Here is a 25,387-nt window from a genome sequence, read left to right as displayed (position 1 = left end):
CCCGCTTTTCCCGACCACCTGATAAAGGGTTATGAGACAGCCTAATCGAGCCACGTCACGCCTACGAATGACACGTCAGCGGCCCTGGTGTTTATAAGTAGTGAAAGAGAGTGTGCTCAGAGAAGTTCTGCTGCTGTTGATGAATGAATGAATGAATGTTTGAGGGTGGATTTTACAGGAGGAGTAGTAGATATGTCTGTGGAAAATAATGGCACCAGGAGGGTTCATACGCCTCCAGGGGGTCCTTCTACATTTGATCTCTTCAGCTGGTCTGAGGAGCCGCCGGAAAATGCTCAGGTTCGAACCCCCGCCAGAGCCGCTGCAAATGCTGACTCCGATCCAGCCTTTGGTGCTTCCCCTGTCGGCCGCCCTACTATTCGGATGCACCAGGTGAGTCCGCTTGGTTCTGATGGAGATGAATGTTGCTGTCAGAGGTTTTGTGTTGATTTTTTTTGAGGTTATTTGCAGCCTGCCGGGGGAACCAGCACGATTTCTTTCGGCGAGCAAATTACCCCTGAGGAGGCACAGGCATTGTTGAAAAGGTGAGAGTTTCGGTCCTCCTTTTGAGCTTTTATTTTGGTAAATGTGTGCGTTGAAGAGGTTCGAGGAGCTGGTTTGGGAGAATTTGTTGGCAGAATTAGTAGTTGATTTGTTGTCACCAAAATCGATTTTGTGTCAGTGTGCTATGTTTCTGCTTGTCAGACCTTGTGCGGTTTGACTCGGTATGGTGGATTTTACTGCGCACATTGTTTCCCGCCATTAGTGCTTTTGATCAGACCTGATTAGCAGAACGAAGATAATTTTTTAACGAAATTAGTGGTGGGGGCTGGATTAGCTGGTTTAGGAGAATTTGTTGGCAGAATTAGAAGTTGATTTGTTGTTACCAAAATCGATCTTGTGTCAATTTGCCATGTTTCTGCTTGTAAGACCTTGTGCGGTTTGACACGGTATGGTGGATTTTATTCTGTACAATTTTTCCCGCCATTAGAGCTTCTGATCATACCAGATTAGCAGGACTAGGAGATTTTTGCATCAAAATTAGTGTTAGGGATGATCTTACTATGATGGATCTCGCTTCATGTGCAATGCTGTGCTTGGTAGATCTTGTACTCTTCGTCCAGCTGGCATTAATTGTGTGGTGTAGACTGTTTTCTTGGCATTGGGTGGAAATGCCAAACGACATTTTGATCAGGCCGGAATAGCAAAAATAGGAAGATTATTTTACTAAAATATCTTGTGGGAATGAGCCAAAATGGATCTTCCGATGGTGTCTCATGTTCTGCTTGGTTGACGTTACAAACATTGCCTTGTTGGTGTAAATTGTAAGGCATCCGCTTGTCTCTGGGCATTAGTTGGTGATGCCATTGACCTTTTCATCAATGCCAGGTTAGCGAAACTAGGAGAAGTTCTAACTAAAATCAGTAAGAGGAATGATCTTTTCCAAAACTGATCTTGTGAGAATGTGTAACGTTGGTCTTCACAGACTTTTTAGGCTTTGTCTAGGGTCGTGGATTACATTAATATTAGAATGAGTTGGAGTTGTCCAATGTCTTAGAGAAGTAATAGCATTTTGTGCTCACGTTCCCTGATTGGGACAAGTTATTATAGTTATGTCCTCTGTTGGACAAAATAGAAATCTTGGCTCGAGAGAGGCTATGATAAACAAAAAAACTATAACCTGACTGAAGACGAAGACTCGAGTGTTCCCTTTTGACTTGCATCGACACTTTAAAGCAAAATCATCTATGTTGTATAATGCTCGAGGCGTTTTGCTCGTTCAGTTACGTGAAAGTGATCTGCATTCGTCAAGTAAAACTGAAATTTTTGATTTGTAGATGTGCTGCTGAAAATTCTTAGTTTAAACTTAATGGTACCAGATTTAGGCAAAAACTTTTATCTGGCAGCAGAAACATTGAAATATCGACGTATATATTTTGTTTCTTAAGATTAGGATGGATTAGTGATAAATGTACATTACGAAAAACATGCTGGGTGTGATTTAAATAAAAAAGTATTATCACACTGGATTGGATGTTATACTATAATTTAATGTATTGCCCCAAATGGCAAAAAAATTGTAATCAAACAGCATGTTTGATAGCTGTCAGATGATATTTATCTTGTTAGTTTCGAACAAATATCAACGCAAACCCATTAAACTAGTTCCGGGTTAACAGATCTTGTACTCAAACAAGCTTAAGATCATTTTGAAGATGAAGATGTTTATGTTGTTAATTTCGAGCAAATATTAAGATGAATACGGAGTTAACCTTATGTCAATATTAAATGTCAGAGATTTGTTTCTTGATATTTCTTTTTTTTTTTAACAATATATTGCTGCTTGGGATTTCATGTTTTTTTTGTTTATGGATTTGTTACTATTTTATCTTCTTGTTCTATTGCAGTTATGTATGGCCTTTTAAGAGCTGTGCTAGGTATTTCCCTTGATGACTAAGCAGAATGTATTTTTCATCACTTTGGTTGGTTGGCTGTTTGGACTTAACAATTAAACTAATTAAACTAAATAAATTTTAGGTATGTTGATTGGGCAGCGTCTATGCAGCCGACTAAATTTGCCAATCAAATTATTTTTAATATTATTATACAATTGTTTCTGATTTTTTATTTAATAAAAAAAATATAATAAACACCATTCAGTCGGCTAATTAGCCACTGGCTGTAAGGTGCAAATATTTTACATTTCCTTAAGTGGCCGTAAGGTCAAGGAGCTAGTTGTTTGCAATGCTAAACACTGACATCCCTGTTGAAATCTGGAAAGGTACAATTAGAACTCAGGATCACCTTAGTTACTCTCGTGTAGAAGTTTTGGATCTTCATGATATTGTTCTTTTAGGAATTTGTACGCTACACTCTTCAAAATGTAGGTGTGTGCTTTAATGAATTAAACTCTTTGCACCACATGGAGCTGTTTGTATCCACTCCAACTGTATGGAAGTCATCTGCATATTCTGTGATTCCTATACTATGGAGAAGTAGAAATGAGCTAGAAGCTTTTCTTTTCAGGGGTTGAGCTCTTTTTGCACTTCTCCTCTTTCTGCCATAAAAGATGAAAGAAAATCTCTATAGACTTTTTAAAGTACCAATTCTCTGGATCACATTCTATGATCAATGCATAACAAGGGTATAAAATATATATAATAGGATTGTGCAAACAACTCAATAAATGGAATTTGGATGCCGACGAGATGAAGTTTACCTAGAGAGGAGGCAAAAGGCAAAAATAAATAAATCATGTAGCATGAAATAAAATAAATAAATAAAAGCTCTAGCCATATTGATATTATTTATTTTAATCCTTAGAAGTGTTATTGCTATTTTTCACAAAACTAGGTGGTGGGCCCTTTTAATCAAGTTAATAATTGGATATCCAGTAATGGCTTAAGGCCAATCCTTCAACACTTTTTAAGTTGTTGTATGTGTTGGCTTAGTCTCTACTACGTGGGCCCTTTTAATCAAGTTAATAATTGGATATTCAATAATGGCTTAAGGCCAATCCTTCAACAGGTTTTAAGTTGTTGTATGTGTTGGCTTAGTTTTTACTATGTGGGCCCTTTTAATCAAGTGAATAATTGGATATCCAATAGTGGCTTAAGGCCAATCATTCAACACTTTTTAAGTTGTTGTATGTGTTGGCTTAGTTTCTACTACGTGGGCCCTTTTAATCAAGTTAATAATTGGATATCCAATAATGGCTTAAGGCCAATCCTTCAACACTTTTTAAGTTGTTGCATGTGTTGGCTTAGTTTCTTCTATCTTATTCAAATGAGTTTTACAACAGTTTTTCTTTGTTGTTAGACATCTAGAGTTTTAAATTGGAAAATAATGTTCAGCTAAAGCTATCTTGTTAATATGTTCATATTTTAATGTTTGCACTGTGTTCTTTGAGCAAAGTGCAAAAGAAGTATTTAGTCTGATGAATTTGTGGAATCCGGCAACAAAATTCTACTTTGTATACCCCACATTTTTGGTATGTTTCTTCGTCTTCCTTCATAGATGTGGTCTAATTTCACAATTTGAAATGATGTATAAAAGATGACTTGATATGCTTGTTTCTCAATATTTTCGAAGTTTTTTCTAAAATGCTCTAAATATGAGAAAGGAAAGAAATAAGGATTATTTGATTGTCTTGACACTTTTGTTTCTTATCTTATTGCTTGCTAGTTTTTTTGAAGATTCTGGCAATTTGCTTACTTCTTGAAACCATCTTTTCGGAAACCAAAGATAGGTATGTGAGTGTTTGATCAATGTGTTTCCGACTCTCTCATAACAATCTGAAAAAAATTCTTTGCACGTGTCTTAAGACCTCCAACATTTTGATTGTTGATGTGAAAAATTATGTAGATAAAGCTAGAAGCAAAATATTTCTCAGGAATAAGATGACAAACTAAAGAATATTCATTTTTTCAATCAAGTGGGAAAAACAAGAAAATCTGCAAACCAAGAGATACTGCATTTGCTAATCACATTTGTCATTGATAATTTCCGATTGTGGTATGCACCTATTCATCATTGGCCATCTTGCTGCAAATAACCCATAGGGGATTTATTCTCATGGACTACTCTCAATACTTTGAAGATTGAACAACCTATTGTAACTTTGCCTTAGGATAGACTCAGCGCACTCATTTGAAAAATGAAAATGTTTCAAATTCATTTTTATGTTTTCATAGATAAGTCTTGTTACCATTGGTAGAAGAAGTTTCTTGACCTCAATGAAGGTGCACACCATACTTCATACTCTTTTCTGATGGTATATATTTGCTAATTGTATGAGCCATATTTAATAAATATTTATGTTCCCTTGGGACGTGTACCCGGCCAAAATATAGGAGTTTCCAAGACGGGGATGGCAGATGGGTATGGGACGTCCACCAACTGTCCTCAAAAAAGGCAAATTACCAGGGGACGTCCCCGAAACTTAGGGACGGCTGGGAAAAAAAAGCCGTCCACCGTACGGCCAGCCGTCCTTAAATGTTTTTTTTTTAATTAAAAAAAGTTTAATTTTTTTTTAATGCAAATAAACTAAAAAGTGAATATTAAATAATAATTTTAAGGCTCCTAACTAAGTTGCCGAGGTGGGCCCCACCCCTCCAAATGCTGTTTCATTTTTCTATGTTATGTTTTTTATGTTGAACGTGAACATGATTATGATATTGATACTTATTACTTTATGGCAGCCCTCTAGTCTTTGGACGTATAGCTTTAGGCATATTTAGATTTAGATTTTCAGATTGATCATGTTTATCATTATGATATTGTTCATTGATATTGATATGCATTTTGACAATTGATTACTGAAATTGGATATTATTTCCTAGATGGCATTCAAATGTTGTATGTTATGGTTCTATAATGTTTAAACTTTAAATGACATGCTTTGTGCTTAGTTTCATATGAATAACATGTATATTTGCGAATTTTCCTATATATATATATATATAGCCGTACCGTTTGCCATCCCCGATCCTCAAAATCGCCAAATTTTTTTTGCTGTCGCTGAAACTTGTCCCCCGCCATCCCTATATGGGAAACTCGGGGTAACATATACTTAATTAATTCAAGTTTGCCTATGTGTTGCGCATGAGTTCTAAAGCATTTTAATTTCTTTTCAATTAGAAGTCTCCCAATAATAACTTAAGGAACACCATTATTTGTATTAAGATGGGCTATCTCAATGATTGCTTCCACAAATACAGGGAATATTGCTTGTGCTTATTTCATCCTATTTGATCCATCAATGATCATCCTAAAATTGGTTGTGACAAGGAAGTTGACGAGATCGTGGCTCTTAACATCTATCCACCCATTTTGATATGATAGTGCACCTAGTCTTTGCCCAATATTTGTGATGTTTGATAACATTCCTTACATCTTGTAATGCATAGCTGAACATATTAACGCTCATGGTTTCATATGATATGAACTCTGGACTTGGGACTTGCCACTAAATTGATGTCCGCTACAACTTGCTAATATGGAGACACAATGACAGTGAACAACAAACATGAAAAACACCAAAAATTGCTAATGGTCTTCTTGACCTTTTTAGATTCATTAACACTCTTCTACCACCTTGTACTTTCTAAAGTTTGTTATACGGTTGGGGTGGTATGAGATGCAAAGAAGTAATTAATGTTACTCTTCAATGGTAGTTTTGTATGATGTAGAAGTAGATGTAGAAAGAGACTCTTATAGGTGTTGTTTTTGGATGCTTGGGCTCATCAAAATGCTCAACTTTAGCTTTAGAAGAAGTTGATACAACTAGCATGCTTGTCTTTGCCTTTCTTTTCCGTACAGCTTATACATGGTTGGAGTCTTCAAGGACTGGCACGTGACTTTGGGATGGTGTTGTTGGTAAGGCTTCACATCATGGCATTGTACATTTTACAAATGCCTCTTGAAGCAATAAATGCTTCCATTGTGCCCAAGGCTGCAAAATATGAGTTTCATTTTTGTATAGATAGTGTTATACCATATGTCCTTGTGTCCTTGTGATGTCTCTCTCAAGCAATATAATGCCCAATATGGTAAAAATGAGGTTTTAAGGTTCAAATGAAGTACTTTTCTTAATCACCATTTAAAGAAACCCATATTGATTCATCCTTTTGATATATCTGTACCCTCTCATAAGCCAAACTACCCAATGTACCACACTTTTTGCATACTCAAAGGTACATGGCAAAGTCATGCTAGAGTGGAACTGAAAGATATAATAAAGAAATGTCTCAAGTTTGTTTGAGGCTTAACCATTGGAATTGTAGCACTCTACTTCGCCAAAATCTTCAAAGCCTTTTGGGTGATCTAGTTAAGGAAAAAATTAAAGGTCTTTAAAAACAAGAAAAATGAAAGAGAGCAGAGAGAAAAATATGGAGAAGGTAATTGGTGGTAAAAGTTTCTATAGTCTTGTTATCACTCCAACCAATCCCACCAGCCGAATATTCTTGTGGGTCATGACTTTTTAAAAAATGAGAGGATTTGCCATGTTTGGTGCACCATACATGGGCGCAAGAAACAAACATGCTTTATATGTTGGTTATCCTGCAAATGCCCTTTTGTGTCTTTCAACAAGAAGAAACAGTTACGTACATGCTAAATTAAAAAATGCTCTCAGCTTAACTCTAAACCCCAAAAATGATCTATGATTTACGGACAAGGTCTACAAGATAGAATATGTTAATGTAGGGTATAAAATAAAGAAGTTATTAGAATTCTTTAAGGACTTGCTAAGACGTGGGTAAATTAGCAGTTTGGGATTATGAATTTTGAATCTCTTCTCACAATAAATACATGCCTAAGATGCTAGTTTGGATGAGTTAGCTTTCATAAATGTGCATCACTTTCCATGTGCTTGTTAGCTTAAAACCACAAAATATTGTGAGGTGTGATGTAATCATGTCTCTTTGGTAACAAATTGTAATACAAATTGTTTTAAAGATAAAATTGGCTAGAGAGCCAAGTTATGTTTTATAGTGAGTAATCATGATTAATCAGTGATTTTTGTAAACAAGAAATAAAGATCAGGATGCAGCTATCCTCCATATAAAATGCACTTTTGGAATGTTGAAAACACGACAAAATTTATGAAAATTTCGGCATTTGATCTTCATGATCTTCATTCTTGTGCTATAAATCCACAAAAAATCTGCTAAAACAATTGTGTGTTTTCAGCATTTGTAGATTTTTCTTTAACTTTTTCTTCGTCGTTTAGTGCATTCTATATGGAAATTAGCAAGTACCTAAAGATCATTGTGATTTGCTTTCGAGAGTAGTTGTGTAGACAATTACTGATTTTGCATTTTCTAAACGGGACATCTAGAAAACAAAATTTAATCTTGTTCTACAGCTCCTTTATTAACTTGATACCTTATAATACTATTTAGATGTGAATGAAGCCTTTCCAAGGTCCGATGTATGTATATGTAGAAAAATTAGACCAGCCATGATACAATCTGAGGATTAATGTCAGTTTAGATTGGCTGCTACACTATGCTGCAATGTCACATCCCACTTCTCAAGAAGGGTTGCTCCAAGTGGGGAAATATTATTTGAAGCATGCAACAGGCCTAAGATCTGTTGAAGGCCATTTATTGTGCTAATATGAACCTCATAATTGACTTTTTGTCAATTTCAACTATCAGGAAAGTGGCTGTATGACATAGCAGTTTATCTTAATGCCTTGCAGCTTGGGGCTCCGTGATTATGCTGCTTCTGAGGTTTTTAGTGGTTTATCTACTTGTTAATCATTTTGTTGTGTATAGCTTTATTATTGATGTGCTAGGCAGTTCATCTATGCAATTTTTAAAAGATGTACTTTTCTTCTGTTTTGACATTAGTGGACATTAATATAAAAATTTAATAAGAATTAGGATTGTTGTATGCAGGCTTCCAACACTACTCTTGAGTATCATCAGGATTGGAGTGCTGATTTTTTGATTGTTAAGTAAGGGTTCTATAGGTATAATAAGAAAAATGCACACTTAGATATCTTAATCTCTTTTTGCAACTTATTCACAGTTTCCTTCTCACCTCCGATCATTTCTGCCAGGCCAGCATCCCCTGCAACACTGTCGATCTCATGGCCAGGAAGCATCATGCGCACAATTCACTCACTAGCTATGTGGGCTACAGTTTTCTCAGTGATTTTATCTTTTTCAGGTTTGAAGCCATGGAGGCTCAAAAATTTGAAAACTGTCGTATTGCTTAACTCTAGCAGAACAAGAGTGCACTTGGTAACTTTCAATATTTATTATTTCCAAATCTGGACAGAAGGAAATAGCATTGAGCTGGTGCTTTGATATCATATCTCTAAATAAAGGGCCCACAATGCTACTTTAATTCACTAACCATTCATGCTACTTGCAAGTGAAGATTCCAAGCTTGCAACCAAACAAAGATGGTGAAACAAACTCTCTTCTCTACAAAAATTGATACAATCATTTCCTCTGTGTACAAAAACTCCGCTCTGCCCTTTATATGGGGCCACCCGCCCTGTTCACATGCAGGCCCCTTTAATAGTAGGGGAGTCTACCCCTCTCCTGAGATATATGATTTCCTCTGCACCGGCAACAGATATTACCCTCCATCCTTCTCAGATATATAATACCCTCTGTAATGGTAATAGATATAACCCTCCCTGGACATGCACAGGCAGAAGAATAGAATAATAGGGGCTTCGAGGTTTATAGTTATGAATGAGACAGCAAGGTTCAGGAAGAAGAGTGAACAAGTCTCGTGTGTTTCAAGTCGCTACTAGCAGTGGCATACATGGACCACCGGGACAGGGGTATAGGGCAACTAAACTATAGTTCACTGATTCTGGTCTCGAGAATGAAACTGCCCGCTCCATCCAACTGCACTAACCGCATGCTTCATTTGTAACTATCTGGCCATGCCTTGTTTTTTAACCCAAGACCTATCAAAAAGGGAGATTTCAAGAAAGTTGCCATCGTAGCCCAAATATATGCAAGTACAATAGCAATCTTAACAGTAAGGGATAACAGTGAGTAAGTTTTTTTTTGAAGTTGATGAAAGATCAATCCCATAGCTTCCAAGAATCACCTGCATGCAAACACTTGTCACAGAAGAGAGAAGCAAACAACTATGAAGGCCGGAAATCCTAGATCTATAGATGAGACACTCTTGATGAGCGAAAAAAAGAGATTGCTATTATCAAAAGTGAATGAATAAATTACAAATAGATCAAATCCCTAACAGTTAAAAAGCTAGGTTGAATGATAATAATTAATAAAAGAATTAATTATCATATGCTTAAAGTTTAGCTTAAGTAAACTAGAGATAATAAGTGAATAATTAAATCAAAGTTTAGCTTAAGTAAACTAGAGATAATAAGTGAATATTTAAATCAAAATGATTTAATTGATAAGGCAATATCTTATTACTCTAACAACAACTTGATTCTGATTTGATTGTGTAGTATCAAAGTTTTGGATCACGCTTTGTGATCCATCATGAGGATGAAAGAGAGAAAGCAAAAGGAGAAAATGATCATGGATCATAGAGTGTGATCTGAAACCTTGATGAAAAAATACTGACACAATTGAATCCAGAAGCAACATCTGTAAAAAAAAAGGGATAAATTAAATGAGGGGTCCCAACCCTTGGACATCTGCCTTATGTGGCTGTTCGCTTAGTATGAGGGAGCCAAGCCAGTCCATTCTTCCATTCTGTCACTCACCTTTGTGATGAATGGGAGCTTCTTTACTTCCACATTAGCCAAGAGATCTATGGGCTTGTTGAATTCATTGAAATAGTGGACCAATTTTTTTTTTTTTTTCAGAATTCTCACACAAGTTCTGAGCGCCCAGCTTTGTGACTTCTGTTTTGCAAGCTCATTAATACAATATTGGTCTTATTAATTTAATGCCCTTTCCAGCGATGCTTCCATTTCTGTTATGTTATTTAATTTGCAGCCCAAAAAGGAAGTGCCCCCTTTAGCAAACTGCCCTGAAGAATATATCAATATGCATCTGGCTCCATCTTGTCGTGGATTCCCTTGAGAAATTCTACCAAAATTGAGTACTAAGCAACCCTTGGCCTCATGCAGGCTTGAGTGACTCTCAAATAGGATTACCGATTACCCATTAATGGTAAGGATCAAGGTTTTAGTTATACTCTATTTAAAACTCCACGGAAGAGCAACTCAAAAGCTAGATAGGAAGGATTGAACATCGATATCATACTCTCTGCTATAGTAGCGATCCATCTGATCATCCATGATGATATTCACTATTCACTCTACGAGCTTGGATAGCTATTCCCCGGCAGAAATACAGGCATACATGTGCAGTACTGTATACATCTGTTTATATCTGCTTAAACTATACGGGAACACATCTGTAAGGATTGAAGTGCGAAAGGAAAGATGTTTTCATCCCAAATAACTTCCCATATCTGCTCCAAACATTATAACAAAAAATGTGAAGTCTGATAAAACAGAAAATCTGAGTCTAGATTGTACATACAGAAAACTCTGATTGCTTTCGAACATTTTTCTTCCTTGTTTTGTTGAAAGGATTCTACCAAAAACTTTCTTGTTCGGATCAATGGAAAATGTGAGAAATTCCAATCTTTATCCCTACCGAGATATGAGTTCCAGTTGACATCTTATCAACAACGAAGAGAATCTCCTTGTTGTCAACACCTCTCACAATCTATGCATCTTAATTCCGTAATAGGGTGATACAATCTATTTCTTGAGGGTTTCTTCATGATAAATGCAGTTATAGAAGCCCCACTGGATGTGGGGGCAGGCTAGAACTGATCATTTTTCTTAATGCAGTATTTGTAATTACCCAAATAAAAGATGTCAGACATGGAAGATCAGCTATCTCATCTTTCACAAAGTTTAGCAGATCCTTTTAGACTTCTACACAGCTATACATATCTTATGGTGGATCACAATAAAGATGAGATTTTGGACAACTAGTTCTACAACATATCTGAAAGTAATCACCCGACCTGATTAGAGTTATCAATGTACAGTATGGTCTTTCAGATTTTAATGGTCAACCTTTACCCTTTAGGTACACCTTGACTAAAAATTGCAAGGATCTCATGGTATCTCAAATTGTGGACATGCATGGGAAGGCAACGTTATGTACTATAATCAGGTACACAGTTTTTTCTTATTTTGGTTCCAAGACTAAGGGTATTTCTTCAATCAAATTCAAGTAGGACTTGCGCCTGGCCTCAGCAGTTAATGTACACACCCAGCGAGTTGGATATAGGATTATACCTAATTGCAACCTTTTAATATGTCTCATCTGATTCTATTTGGGATTCATTTTTGAAGCCTCTTTGTTAATCATTTGGCGTCATTCCATATTACCTTCTCTTGAACACTGTTAGTATAATGAATATGGGTCATAAACATAACCTGATTTGTATTCTTGTGGAATATTGTGTTCCTCAGTTATTTTCCGTTTCATTCTGCAGTTATATTTACACTGCAATTGTTATTATGGTTAGCTTCTGTTTACATTGCATATAACTTCCTAGATTTAGAGTGGCGTCTTACAGAATTTCATGATTTCCAAATTATGATTATTAACTTTCAAAGTTGTGATGGTGTTTATAAATGTCTCATGGACTTATTTTGTTGATTTCTGTGATAGTTATGGTATTTACCGTGCCTTGACTTTTGTTGTAATTCCTTCTTGAGCATTGGCCTTGTTTCTTGCTTTGCCATTTACTACTTTGTGGGGTTCATCCTTTGTGGTGAGCTAAATAACGGTGCTTTCAATTTTCTTATTCTGTGTATTAATTTTAATTTTTGGGAGTCGAGGTTTTGGCCCTTTGTAATAATTTTTTCATCATCTTGTATTCTCTTTTAAATTTTGTTTATATGGTATTTGAGTTTAACACTTACTTTCCACATTAATTTGACTGAAATCTTCAACCTGTTTGATAATCTGAAAGTCTCTGAATCTGCATCTTGTTAACATTTTTAAAGTATCCCTGAAATTCTTATTATCATCCATTAGGAGTGATTATAAATTTGCAACCTTAATATCTGATTATTATTTTTTGACTAGATGCGTCTGATACACCAAGCGGAACAAAAAGTGACATGAACCTCATAACAGGGATGCAACTGAACAAAGCTAATATTTGTGGTTGTGCTGTAAGGGTAAGGGTTTAGCCAGTCTTTATAGAAGCAGCCGTGATTAACTTTGACCAGTTTAGCCACATCTAGCTTCAAATTTCAAAAGCTTCAATACATCTATATTGTGCTGCAATAGATCTGTTATACTTAATCAGGAAATCTTTCAAAATATTTGAAAATCTCTTGATATTTGCGTTTGTCTATCCCTCGTTCTTGCTATCTTTCAATTTCCGTCGGTGCAGATATATAATGGCGTGTAAAAAACCTGATTTGTTTGGAAAATATTTTATTGGCAATTTTTTTTGCAGTGCGTTTGATGGAGGAGCATCTTGCATCCAAAATAAAGGGGAGACATGTTGAATGTAAAAAAAAAAAAAAAAGAAATTAAAAAAAAAAATAAAAAAATTGTGGAGGAGAGAGAAAGTGACGAAAATTAGAGGAGAAATAATAAAAAAATAATAAGAAGAAAAGAAAGGAAAAAATGATTTTTATTTTCGCGGTGCATAGGTGGCATAAATAGAAAAATAAGAAAAATAGTTGTCGTTACATTAATCGAGGTGTGTAGGTGGCATCTTAGAAGCTTGTGGAAAGTTTCTTAAATCTTGCATTTAATATTTGTTGTGATCCATAAAGGAAATGTAATTTTCTAATTGGACCACATGGTGGTGCTTAGTTGTAATTCTAGAAAGTTATGGAAGTTTTAGAAGATTGTGGATATTGTGTAAAAGGTTGTGGATAAGTCATGCATTGGGTGGTAAGTGCCTATTTAAGCAAGGCATATGAGCATTTCTAATCAAGTTTGAGAAGTAGGAGCTAGAAGGCGTGAAGACTTCAAAGTGTGAAAACTTTAAAGGTGTAGCTCTTCAAGTAGAAGTTATTGGTGAAGCTTTTGGTGTGAAGACTCTTATTTAGGATTTCTCTTATGTTGAAGAAGTCATATCATCTTGTGGGTGTTGTAAGGATTTTTCAAGTATAATAAAATTATTTGTGAAGCATTTTTTTTTTTGGTCTCTATATTGTTGCTTTCTTGATTGTGAGTGGGTAAGGGTGGTGTGAGTGGTATCAGCGTTTTAGGTTGAAAAAACGAACCTTTTAATCAGTTGAGCACAATCGATGGGATGATGTTAAGAGGAGATATTGCCAAACCAAAATTTAAATTCTTAGGGTGCGGTCGCATGAGATGGGTAGTTTTATGAAGTTTTTTCAAAAATAACAGCTTCTATTTTTCAGGGTGCAGATTTTAGCGAGTGGAAAAGTATTAATTTACAATTTTTATTGAATTAAATATGCTAAAAATAAAAAAAATCATGAACCACCCACATGGGCTCAAACTTATATAATAAGTATATTAAATATAAAAAAAATAAAATAAATCGTGAACCACCCACATGGACTCAAACTAGGGACATGCTTGAATGAATTTCACTTACCGATATTCCCAAAATCCCTATCTTTTGGTAACATTCTGTACTATTGCATAAACAGATAGGAGTGCAGGGTATGTGGGTACAAAGGTTGATAGAGTAGAAATTTCTGTAGGGGGTTGGCTACATTTTTTTGGTACTGTCATACAAATATAAACGTATGTATGTATCTATATATGAAGTTCAAAAACATAATTAAGTTTAGAATGTCATATTTCAAACTTTGAATCATATAATTCTAATTTAAATTAAGGTACCTATTGTAGTCACCTATTTTTGATCTAGTAAATAATGTGTTCCCAATCTAAATTAATTAATTAAATTAAATACTAGATCTTATTATGCATTAAATCAATTTTGCATAATTAAAATTATCAATAAATTTTTGATCATGTCATCAAATAATCGTTAATAATTAATTTGATTATATCTTAAGTTTGATTATTATATCTTAAGTTTATTTGATTAAAAGAATCATATCCCTTTTTAACTAAATAATTGCATATTAAATTCAGTTTCTAAAACAAATCAAGTCAACTTTAACTGCACGCTCTTGAGAAACTTCTCAAATGAAGAGCACACTGATCACCAACAAATAAATCTCCATTGTTGTTTACTATTGCATCTCATCTGTCCAACCATTTCTACAATTTATGAAAGGAGACCTCTACCTCATTTCAGAGGATTTCACTTTCATGCTATTGTTATGCTTATGGTTTGAGCAGTGATCTCATTGTGCATTCTAGCTTTTATCATTTAGTTTGTTTTTCATTTTGCATGCTAGATTAAACAACATACTTTAACGAGGATGACTCTAACACTTCATATTTGCTAGTTTAATCTTGCATTTAACTTAGTTTTTATCATTTCTACTTGCATGCATTCATGGGGTTCTTGCAAATCCATTGCATGCTTCTATTTTGAATCTTCCATTTCATAGTGCACCTTGCAAATGTCTCATTACTCAAATTTGAGGGGTTCTTGCAAATCCATTGCATGCTTCTTTTTTGAATCTTCCATTTCATAGTGCACCTTGCAAATGTCTCATCACTCAAATTTGAGAGCACATTAAATGCACATTGTGAATAGGAAGCTGCAGGTCGGTTTTTGAATGATAAATCTTTGAAAGTAATGATTTACAGAAGTATCAGTGTTTAATCCAATTAACACTAGTTTATTGATGCATGTTTGGCACCCATTCCAAAAATGTATGAGTAGTGCAGTTCAATAGAAACTACTGACACATCTGTAAGACATTATATTCAGGAGATTAATTGATCTAAACTCTTGAAAATCAACCTATAGCTTCTTATTCACGGCCTGCACAGAGACATTTGCAAAGTCCACTGTGAAATAAAAGATTTGAAAAGGAAGCATGCAATGGATTTGCAAGAACCTCATGAATTTATGAAGTACAAAATGATAAAAACTAAGCTAACATGCAAAGCTTAAACTAGCAAAATATGGAAGATTTCAGCTATCCTGGTTATTCTAGATTGTTTAAGCTAACATGCAAGAGATAAATAAACTAAATGATAAAAAAGTTAGAATGCACAACATCAATACTCAAACCAGCACCATAACAATAGCATGAAAGTCGGATCCTTTGAAATGAGGTACAGGTCTTCTTCTATAAATTGTAGAAATGATCGGATGGATAGGATGCAATAGTGAATAATGATGAAGATTTATCTGTTGCTGATATGTGGGATATTCATTTTAGAAGTTTCTCAAAAGTGTGCAGTTAAGGTCGAGTTATTTTATTTTAGAAATTGAATTTAATCTGCATATTAAAAAGGAATGTGTGCACTTAAGCTCGATTTAAAAATGAATATGTGCACTTAAGCTCGATTTTTTTCATAAATTTTAGTTTAGAAACTGAGTTTAGTGTGCACATTAAAAAATAATTTTAATTATTTAATTAATAAGGGATATGATTCTTTTATTTAAATAAACTTAGGATGCAATTCAATAAATTAATAATTATTTGATGAGATGATTGAAGATTTAATTGTAACTTTTATTATGCAAAATATGCACAATAAAATCTAATAATTTAATTTAATTATTCAGATTGGGGGTACTAGAATCTCAGAATCTTATGGTAGATAAGTTCACAGCAGTCTAGATCTTACAAATATCGAAAACATAAAATTAGAATACTAAAAATTTCAACATTTGAAAACACAAAATCTCAAATATGTACTACCCACAGGAAATTCATTGTAGAATCAGATTGTAGTACGTTTTGAACCTGAACAACACCCAGAAAAGTCTTTAGAAGTCTCGCGATTCAACAACTTATTTTTCTTCATGACAACACTATGCGCTCTATACAAAATGCATTTAAATAGGAAGATCTCAGTTGTTGTAGTACTGGGATGGGTGACCTCCCGGGAAGTCCCGGTGCTTCACCCCTATGAGCATCACCTAGATCTAATGAGTGCTAAGTGTTCCATTTATTCTCATGAGAGATGGATTCATGTTGAATCACTACTCATGAAACATGGGTCATTGAGTTTGACTCAAAAAATCACACAGTTAAATCTTGATATTCATATCACAATTTGACTAGCTGTGGAAATTATCTCCTACTTATCAATTGATGAGCTTAAGGGGCTTTCTAATGAATGGTTCATAAGGCACAACACTTGGTGAAGGTTTTGCAAATGGGGTTGCAAGCTTTGGGTTTAACTATGGAGGAAACTCTGTAGTTAAGCACGCTCAGGCTGGAGTAGTACTGGGATGGGTGACCTCTCGGGAAGTCCTGGTGCTTCACCCTTGTGAGCATCACCTAGATCTAATGAGTGCTAAGTGTTCCATTTATTCTCATGAGAGATGGATTCATGTTGAATCACTACTCATGAAACATGGGTCATCGAGTTTGACTCAAAAAATCACACAGTTAAATCCTGATATTCATATCACAATTTGACTAGCTGTGGAAATTATCTCCTACTTATCAATTGATGAGCTTAAGGGGCTTTCTAATGAATGGTTCATAAGGCACAACACTTGGTGAAGGTTTTGCAAATGGGGTTGTAAGCTTAGGGTTTAACTATGGAGGAAACTCTGTAGTTAAGCGCGCTCAGGCTGGAGTAGTACTGGGATGGGTGACCTCCCGGGAAGTCCCGGTGCTTCACCCGTGTGAGCATCACCTAGATCTAATGAGTGCTAAGTGTTCCATTTATTCTCATGAGAGATGGATTCATATTGAATCACTATTCATGAAACATGGGTCATCGAGTTTGACTCAAAAAATCATACAGTTAAATCCTAATATTCATATCACAATTTGACTAACAAATTATCTCCTACTTATCAATATATATTATTTATTAAAAGTTGTATATTTTATCTAATATTCTTAACTTATGAATATACATATATTTCTAATTTTTATATATTTTCATACAATCGAAAGCAAAATGAACACTTTCATGAAACAAACCCGAACGCTGAGGTGCTTTTGAACAGCACCATTATGTGCAGGCGTAGTACAAACTGAATCTTTGTTAAATATCAAATAATTGGACTGTTTTTTATCACAATGAATAGGTACCTTCTGCAGGCTGATTGCGAATTTCTGATAGCAAGCGTTATATGCTTTTAAGTTAGTACTGTATGACTTATTTGGCGTTATCTTAAATACCAAGTTTGGTCTTAAAAGTATCTCCTACAACTTCTTATACTCTTAACGATTGATCTCGTAGAATAAGTCATCATCAGCTGTGACTTGTCCCTCATTGTCTAGACAATTCGTGGACCAATAATTTGTATAACTGTCCGCATCTGGTTGAAAATTTCGTGCATTTTTCATAATGGTTACGCTAAATTGAGGCTACATAATGGTTCTTATGCTATCATATAACTAGTATTCTGTGCACGCTATAATAGCTACGACATCATAAAAAAAAAAATGCAGTTTTCGCACATGCTCTTGTATCCAATATATATATATATATATATAAAATATTCCTTCAAGTGCTTTATGATTTGACAAGTTCTGTTTAGGCACACTACAATTCGCATCTTTATTGAGTAACTGCTTTGATCTTTAGTACGATGAATATGCCTATCCTTTGAAAGCTGCACCCATTATGTTATGAACGATCTTTTATGGGATAACATTTTATTTTATTATCCTAATTGCCAAATTTGGGCTTGAAAGTATACACCAATTTTGTTATAAAATTACTCCATGCATTCTTGCTAGATGGTTTTAGAATAAAACCACCGTCAGCTATGCTCTGAACCGTAACATTTAGACAAATCTTGGAACAATAATTTTCATGGTTGTTCCCAATCAGCTCAGAAATGTCGTGTATTTTTACATATTGATTTCGCATTTACATTATAGAATGGTTTTTTATGCTATCAGATAATTAACGTTCTTTCTTTTGTTTAGTTGACTGGATGTTAAATAAACATCAAAATTAGGGAAGTTTGTTTATGCCAGCAAGCAAAGTAGAAGAGCCATTTTGTGAGCATTTCAACTTGTGCCTTCTTACTCATAGAGAAAATGAGTACAAGAAGGGGACAAAGTCGTGAATATAGATCCAGATCGAACTGGTTTGGATTTTCCAGCTGCAAAACAATCTTTACATTCTGTGCAGTTGGTTACTCGTCATGCTTCTATTGCAAGTGCAGTGGAATTGCATGTTCTTCTACTTATCTATTCGCATTATCTCATGTCAATGAGGATGTTGCTGCTGATCATCATGATGATCCACATGATGACAATCACTAATTGTATAACTTTAATATGGGTTTATAAGGTAAAGTGTAAAGCTCATGGTTCCTTGGACAGGTATAAGTCATGTCTTGTTGCTAAGAGATTTTCCCAAAACTGGTAATAGATTATGAATGATGAAGAAATTTTTGCTTCTATTGCAAAATGGTCATATTTTGGTTGCATCTATCCCTACTTGCTCAATTTAGTTAGAAGGTGTATAAAATGGATGTCAAAGGTTCCTTACTGAATGAAAGATTTGGATGAGGCCTATATAGTATAGCCTAAGGTCCTTTTAAGGTTCTTAGTTGTGAACATCTGGTTTGCAGGTTGATTAAATCTTTGTATTCGCTTGAGCAGGCTCTTTGCGCATGGTATTTCAAAATTGATAAACTTCTAAACTTCTTTGGATTTAGAAGCTTTTTTTGATCCAAATGTTCATATTGGAAACAATGATGATGATATTGTAATTATTATTTTATATATTGATGTTCGACCCATCATCAGAAGCACAAATCTACCCATCATCAGAAGCACAAACATTGAAATTTAGAAAGTGAAATCATATTTGTGTGCAGCTTTTGACATGTTTGATCTAGGTCTCCTATACTATTGCTTAGAAATTATTTTTTGACAATTTGATCATTGCATCTTTATTATTCAATTCAGATATGTCACGTCTTTTGTAATGTTTTTGGATGAGAGATTGTAACTCATCTTCTACGCGTATGGAGTTTAGGTTGAAGTAATCAGCGTTCAATGATTCTTCCCCAGACAATGATCTTTCATTAGATGGCGTGCAACTTGATATATCTTAACCACTAGAACAGACCTCTCATTTTTTTGTCAAAACTAAAGCTTTCTTATTGGGTAGGCACAAACCAAGTTCTGGGGTATGTAAAAGGTACTCTTGACTTTGGTATTCTCATTCAAAGGACAGTAGATTTTAGTTTTACCTAATGTCCGCTTTCTCTTTAGGGTCAAGACTGTTTTCATGGCAATGCAAGCTTCAGCAAAAATTACTTTTTACTTACACTAAAGCTAAGAACAAGGCAGCTGTGAGTGTTGGTTGTCAAGCAATGTGGCTTTGTAGAACTTTGGCAGATTTTCAGCTTGCTTACCATTCTCCAATTCCACTTTTCTATGATACTTAGGGGGGTTTAAAGTTGGCAAAGAATCTTGTGTATCATGTTCACATCCAACGCACTGATACTCATCTTTATTATATTTGGCAGTTAGTGAAGTATGGAGATAGGCTCCCTTTTCTACGCTTTTCAGGAGCAAACTGCTGGTTTAACGACTGAACCAGTTGGGCCTGTTCATTTCCTCAAATTTCCTCACAAGCTTGGTGTTGTTTTTGGTTTAGTCGTGAAAGGAGGCTATTAAATTTTAGGATAATTGGCATTTACATCTAATAACTTATTACACTTATGTATTTGCTCTGCTTATATGTGACTGCCATCTATTATTAGATGCTCGTCGATAATATTAGGCTGCTATCTCCTGAGATGATCAAGCGTCCTCTCATTCTTACGCCATCTCATTCTTCTGCTTATGCTAACACAGTAGCCATAATTGCCTTCAAGTTATGCAGTTTTGACACAGGCCATTGCATCCTTCTCTTATCCATCTGTCGCTTTCTTGTGGGATTAATAAACTCTTTCCTGATTTCAAATTTGTTATTGAAGGCAATTGTGTGTTTTGAAGTTTAATTTTCCAATCATCACTCTCACTCATTCTTAAGAATCATCCAATATAAATAATCAAGCTTTAGCCCAATGATCTTGTTCAACACACCACGACTAGTCACATATAACTTTTTAACTTTTATGATTTGAATAAAATTACTCAAAATAATTACTAGGCTCTTTGAACTTAAATCATAAGCCACTGAATTAACCCCATTTTTTCTATTTTCTCAATCTTTCATCAAACAATCTGATGTTGACTTTTTTTCATTCTTAAGCTGGAAATAATTTGTCAGTTGAACACCTTCATTTCTCAAATTATTTGTAAAGGTTCTTTAGATTTTTTCCAACTTGTGTCTTGTGTGTTATGGTATCCTCTTTATCTTTTTCTTGGAGCTTAGTTCTTGTTCTGCATGTTCATTTGATTTGACAATATTTCCATTGGCCAAGCCCTAATGTTTCTTTGGTATGGACAAGCTTCTTAATTTGATGACTGATTACTGCATCTGTTGTGTTAACTAACTTGATTGATTTAGCTTGAAAGCTAACATGTTCTATGATGCTCATGGTTGTTGATGTTGATTGGGAACTATCACCAGATAAGATAGGAAATGCATTACAGGATATGCTTTTGGCCAAGGATAAGAAGTTATTTCATGGGCTGTTAAGAAACAAACGCAGTACCCTTTTTTCCGCTGAAGCAAAGCATAAAGCGTTTATCATTGTATAAGGTGAATAATTATGGTTGAAAATGTTGCTGATCTGCTGGTGATTTGTACCGTGACATTAAAGTGAACTAAAATGATAAGGGCTCAAGAGCAGATGACTGATAGAATTCACTAAACCATACGGACAATTCTGTCAATTTTAGAGATTGCTTTATATTGTAGTTTGTACCATGCATGCCTGTTAGGGAAGGTTTTGGGAGTATATGTAATGGAATAAGTAGTGAGTTGGCACTTATGACTAGGAGGTAATAAATGGTTTCAAAGTCAGTAGATGAAGAATATTGCTTGTAACTCGTCTGTATATCATAATTTTCCTCTCTAAGAATTTATTTTTTTCAAAAATATAATTAAAATCCTACCATGCGATTTTTGCAAAAACTGCATTTAGATGAATCTCATGAGTTATCAGAGCTACTCAGTTTGGCTCTAGAGCTCACTTATAATTGACAGTTTGATTGTCAGACTTTTTTTAGTCTTCTAGTTGTCATTTTTTATTTCCTTGATTTTATTTGCAGGTTGTGTTTGTGTTAAGAGTCAAGACTAACATCCCTTCATTTTCATCATATCAGGAAGCCATGCTCGGAGTCAAAGAAACGTGAAATGAATGGGAGTGGAATCTTCAATGCTAATGCCCCTAACGAAGGGCCTAATTCTGCTAATGGCTTCTACACCCCAGATCGACCAAGTGTACGACTTTACCAGGTATAATGTTTCTTTTTTATTTCTTTTTGTTTGGAGACTTTGGATAAAAGATGCATTTACTTGAATGCAAAAAATTAACATTAAAGGTGCCTTTTAGAAATTGTTATTTGAATTGATAGCTAAATAATAATGAACACTAGAGGTACTTTCTAAAAATGATTTAATATTGTTATTTTGTTCGATAGCTAAATGAAAGGACTTTTGTTTAGCATTAGGTTTAAGTTTTAATTTATGTGCAACTTAAATTATAATCAGAGAAGTGACATTACATCATAAGAGGTCAGAGCTATCAACTTGGTTGCACACTACTGCATTAATGCAATATTGACATCCAAATAAGAATATAAATAAGGGATGGTTTCTCAAGATATATTTAGTTATAAATACCACATGCCTTACTGCTAAGTTTTGTTCTTTGGTTCCCAGCTAACTAGAAAATGTGAGTACATGAGAATTTTACTCCCCACTTAAGGCAATGGTATGGCAATTTGCCACCACAAACAAATGCGATATTGATATCCAAAATTTGTTTACTAGCGGAATAAAGGGCTTTGCCACATAAACAACTAAATTAAAATCAGAAAAATGACATTTCATTGTGAGTAGGAACTAATTCTGTATCACAGCAGGACAGTTGGCCACATTGTGTTGTAAGATTGACATTCAAAACCTACCATCAAACATGGACAAGTTGACTGCTGAAAATATATATGGTCACAACTTGTGTTGTATATTGACATTTGAAACCTAATATTAAACATGGACAAGTTGTCTCATTAAAATATATATGGTTACAAGAGCAATGTGCCAGATTGCTACGTAATTGCTCTTTCATGTTTCCAACCAACCACCAAACAATCGCACATGAGAAATTTTCTTTTCAGGCAACGTTATTGTAGTTAGCCACAAACTAATTGTAATACTGACGTCCAAAATGCAGAATGCTGAGATTCTAAAACCAATATTTTAAAGCTTGCATATTGAATACTTCGGCAGTTAGCTATAAGCTGCTGCAATATTGACATCTAAAACTTGTAATGTCAATGATAAGATCAATTATATTTGAATTCACACATTGACTACTTATCTTCCAAGATTAAATTATTTTGTTGACTATTGGTACACATGTTGATTATTGGTCGTTATCAAATAAAGAGGACAATCTATTCCTTCACTTTTTATCTGTGATTTCTTACTATATGACATGCTTCTTGCTTTGTCATTGGCAGATATATTTATTTCATTTACTAGACACACAAATCGGTTGTAATCACAAAGCTTATGAAATTTGTATAAGCTTTGGCTTTCACTGTTTTGATCTGCCCTATGTATACTGAACGAAGAATAGAAAAGTGAAAAGGTGACAACGTTGTTCAGATGAAGTTTCATCACAAGTTGGTTAGCATATGGTAAAATGTTCTGTCATCGGAGCTTGTCCAAAAAATGCTAAATAGAATGGCTGTCTTAATAAGCTAACTAGAATTAAGTTGAGATCATGATTATTAACATGGGCGCTGAGTCACAAGGATATAATTTCTGTCATTATGACAAGGACAGTTGTGTCCGTCTAAGTTTGTCTCTCATCTATGCTATCCTGCAGGAATGAGTATCTGAAAGTAATGCATATCTCACTGAATCACATTTTTGTGATCTCTTGTGTTTTTTCTTCATGATGTATATTCGGACTGGAGACACTCCCCATCTTGGGTTTAGAGACGTATTCAGTGTGATTCTGATTAAAAATTAGAGAGCCGATCATATCTGTATCCCAGCTAGTCCTTACTCTTAGAGAGCTGACTATACCAGTCCTTGCTAATTCTGGCTGTAATAACAGAAGAACCAACTGCTGACTAAGGTTAAATTTATTTGGATTTGCTGTGCTTTACCGTCTTGTTTAATGTCTTTATTCTGGGATGCTGCAGCAAGCTGCAGGTACAGTCAGTCAGATATCTTTCGGGGTGGATGGAAGTGTGTCTCCAAAAAAACCTACTTCTTTAACAGAAGTTGCCAAGCAGAAGGAACTTAGTGGAAGTCTAGAGGTGAGTACAGATTTACATGTCAGGAGACAGTGTTCGCAGGCCAAATCTAAAGAGCTCAGTGGTAATGATATCTTTGGCCCTCCGCCTGAGTTGCCTCCAAGATCTTTACATCGTAATTTGGAACCAAAGGAAGACCCTAGGGAAGCCAAGGATTCTGAAGAGCCAGTGCCTCGCAATGTCCGAACTTCTGTAAAGGTTTCTAATGTAAGTGCTTTGTTCCGAACAAAAGTACCTCTTTTATCCCTCATTAGAAACTTGAGTTTTGACAGCAGCCTCAGTATATGCATTTGACGATGCAGCTAGACATTTTGTTGAATGCTTCCTCTACAATTATAAACTCAAGGTGCTGTATCGGAATACTTTGTAGAAACTAGAAAGCAATGCAGTCATGTCAAGCTTATGGTTCTTAATTTATAATGATTGAAATATTGCATGCTTAGTTGTTTGGATTTATTTCTTACATGTGATTTTGGATACAGCCTGCAGGGGGATTCAGTCAAATAATATTTGGTCAGGAATCTGCTGGGAAAACGTTGAGAAAGGTTCATGATCAAAAAGTGGCAGAGTTGACTGGCAACAATATTTTTAAAGGGGACACTCCTGTTGTTTCTGCAGAAAAGCCGTTGAGTGTTGCTAAGCTGAAAGAGATGAGTGGCAGTGATATTTTTGCAGATGAAAAGCCAGTTGGTCGAGATTGCCTTGGAGGAATCAGGAAACCCCCAGGAGGAGAAAGCACCATTGCTCTGGTGTAAAAACAACTTCCATTTGGTTATTTTGGCTACCTTAACTTATCAATGACCCTGATTTGTAGGATGACCATTGTAGTTTGTATTTGAGTTTATTGTGGTCCAGCATTAAAGGATGTGATTTGTTCACTCTGCATGACATTCTGGCAATGTTGTCTATGTCCGTAGAACTCTAATGACAATACTTTGATCTCGTCGTAGTTATTCTACTTGTAGACTACGCGAAGGATATATGACTGGCTGACTTTGCTTGACACAGTTCAGAGGCCTGAAACTGACAGGTGAATCTTATTGTTTTGTTTACAAACATGAAAACTGATTTGACCATATATTGAATTGAATGGCTTGTGTTTATAAGGGCTGCATAATATTTGAAATTTCTGCCGTCAAATATTTCAATCCTTTTGCATGAAAGCCCAGGAGAATGGCAGCCCACAGGTGTAGAGATGGAATTTAAAGCTGTGAATTCATGGTATGAAAATATCTTCGTGTTGAAAACTTTGAATTTCTTGAATACCCTTTAACGGCTAAAATTGCTTGTCAGCACATCATACTTTGAACCATGGCAAAGACACGCTTAAAACCTCGGTATAATCCAAAATGAAGCTTGCTGCTAATTCATAAAGTTTACTGGATTCAAATAAATTATGGAATTGACGTAAGTTACTTGACAGCCAAAATC

The 25,387-nt window shown here is 35.1% G+C and overlaps 1 protein-coding gene and 1 long non-coding RNA gene across 2 annotated transcripts; both read left to right on the top strand.

Moving 5' to 3' along the window:
* The first annotated feature begins 122 nt into the window (after positions 1-122).
* LOC149567462 (uncharacterized) lies at positions 123-25,062 on the top strand. The gene is made up of 5 exons (XM_089820645.1): positions 123-390; positions 469-542; positions 21,788-21,920; positions 23,843-24,163; positions 24,439-25,062. The coding sequence occupies exons 1-5, from the start codon at positions 148-150 to the stop codon at positions 24,709-24,711; spliced, it is 1,044 nt and encodes a 347-aa protein (XP_089676771.1). The 5' UTR covers positions 123-147; the 3' UTR covers positions 24,712-25,062.
* Positions 12,403-13,648, top strand: LOC149567463 (uncharacterized). Its single transcript, XR_016362420.1, has 2 exons — positions 12,403-12,670; positions 12,955-13,648. It is a non-coding gene; the product is annotated as an uncharacterized LOC149567463 (long non-coding RNA).
* Positions 25,063-25,387: the final 325 nt, after the last annotated feature.

The sequence above is a fragment of the Cupressus sempervirens genome, chromosome 3 (assembly GCF_028749045.1).
Source record: "Cupressus sempervirens isolate cs-2001-9-10 chromosome 3, ASM2874904v1, whole genome shotgun sequence".
NCBI classification, from domain to species: domain Eukaryota; kingdom Viridiplantae; phylum Streptophyta; class Pinopsida; order Cupressales; family Cupressaceae; genus Cupressus; species Cupressus sempervirens.
Note: the sequence above shows the minus strand (reverse complement) of the source record. Positions and strands in the feature narration are given on the sequence as shown.

Bases quoted from the DNA above. Each gene is read 5' to 3' on its own strand.
- LOC149567462 (XM_089820645.1), top strand. From the start codon at position 148: ATGAATGAATGTTTGAGGGTGGATTTTACAGGAGGAGTAGTAGATATG. The intron at 391-468 runs GTGAGTCCGCTT...GGTTATTTGCAG, and splicing joins CTACTATTCGGATGCACCAG to CCTGCCGGGGGAACCAGCAC. The intron at 543-21,787 runs GTGAGAGTTTCG...TCATCATATCAG, and splicing joins GCACAGGCATTGTTGAAAAG to GAAGCCATGCTCGGAGTCAA.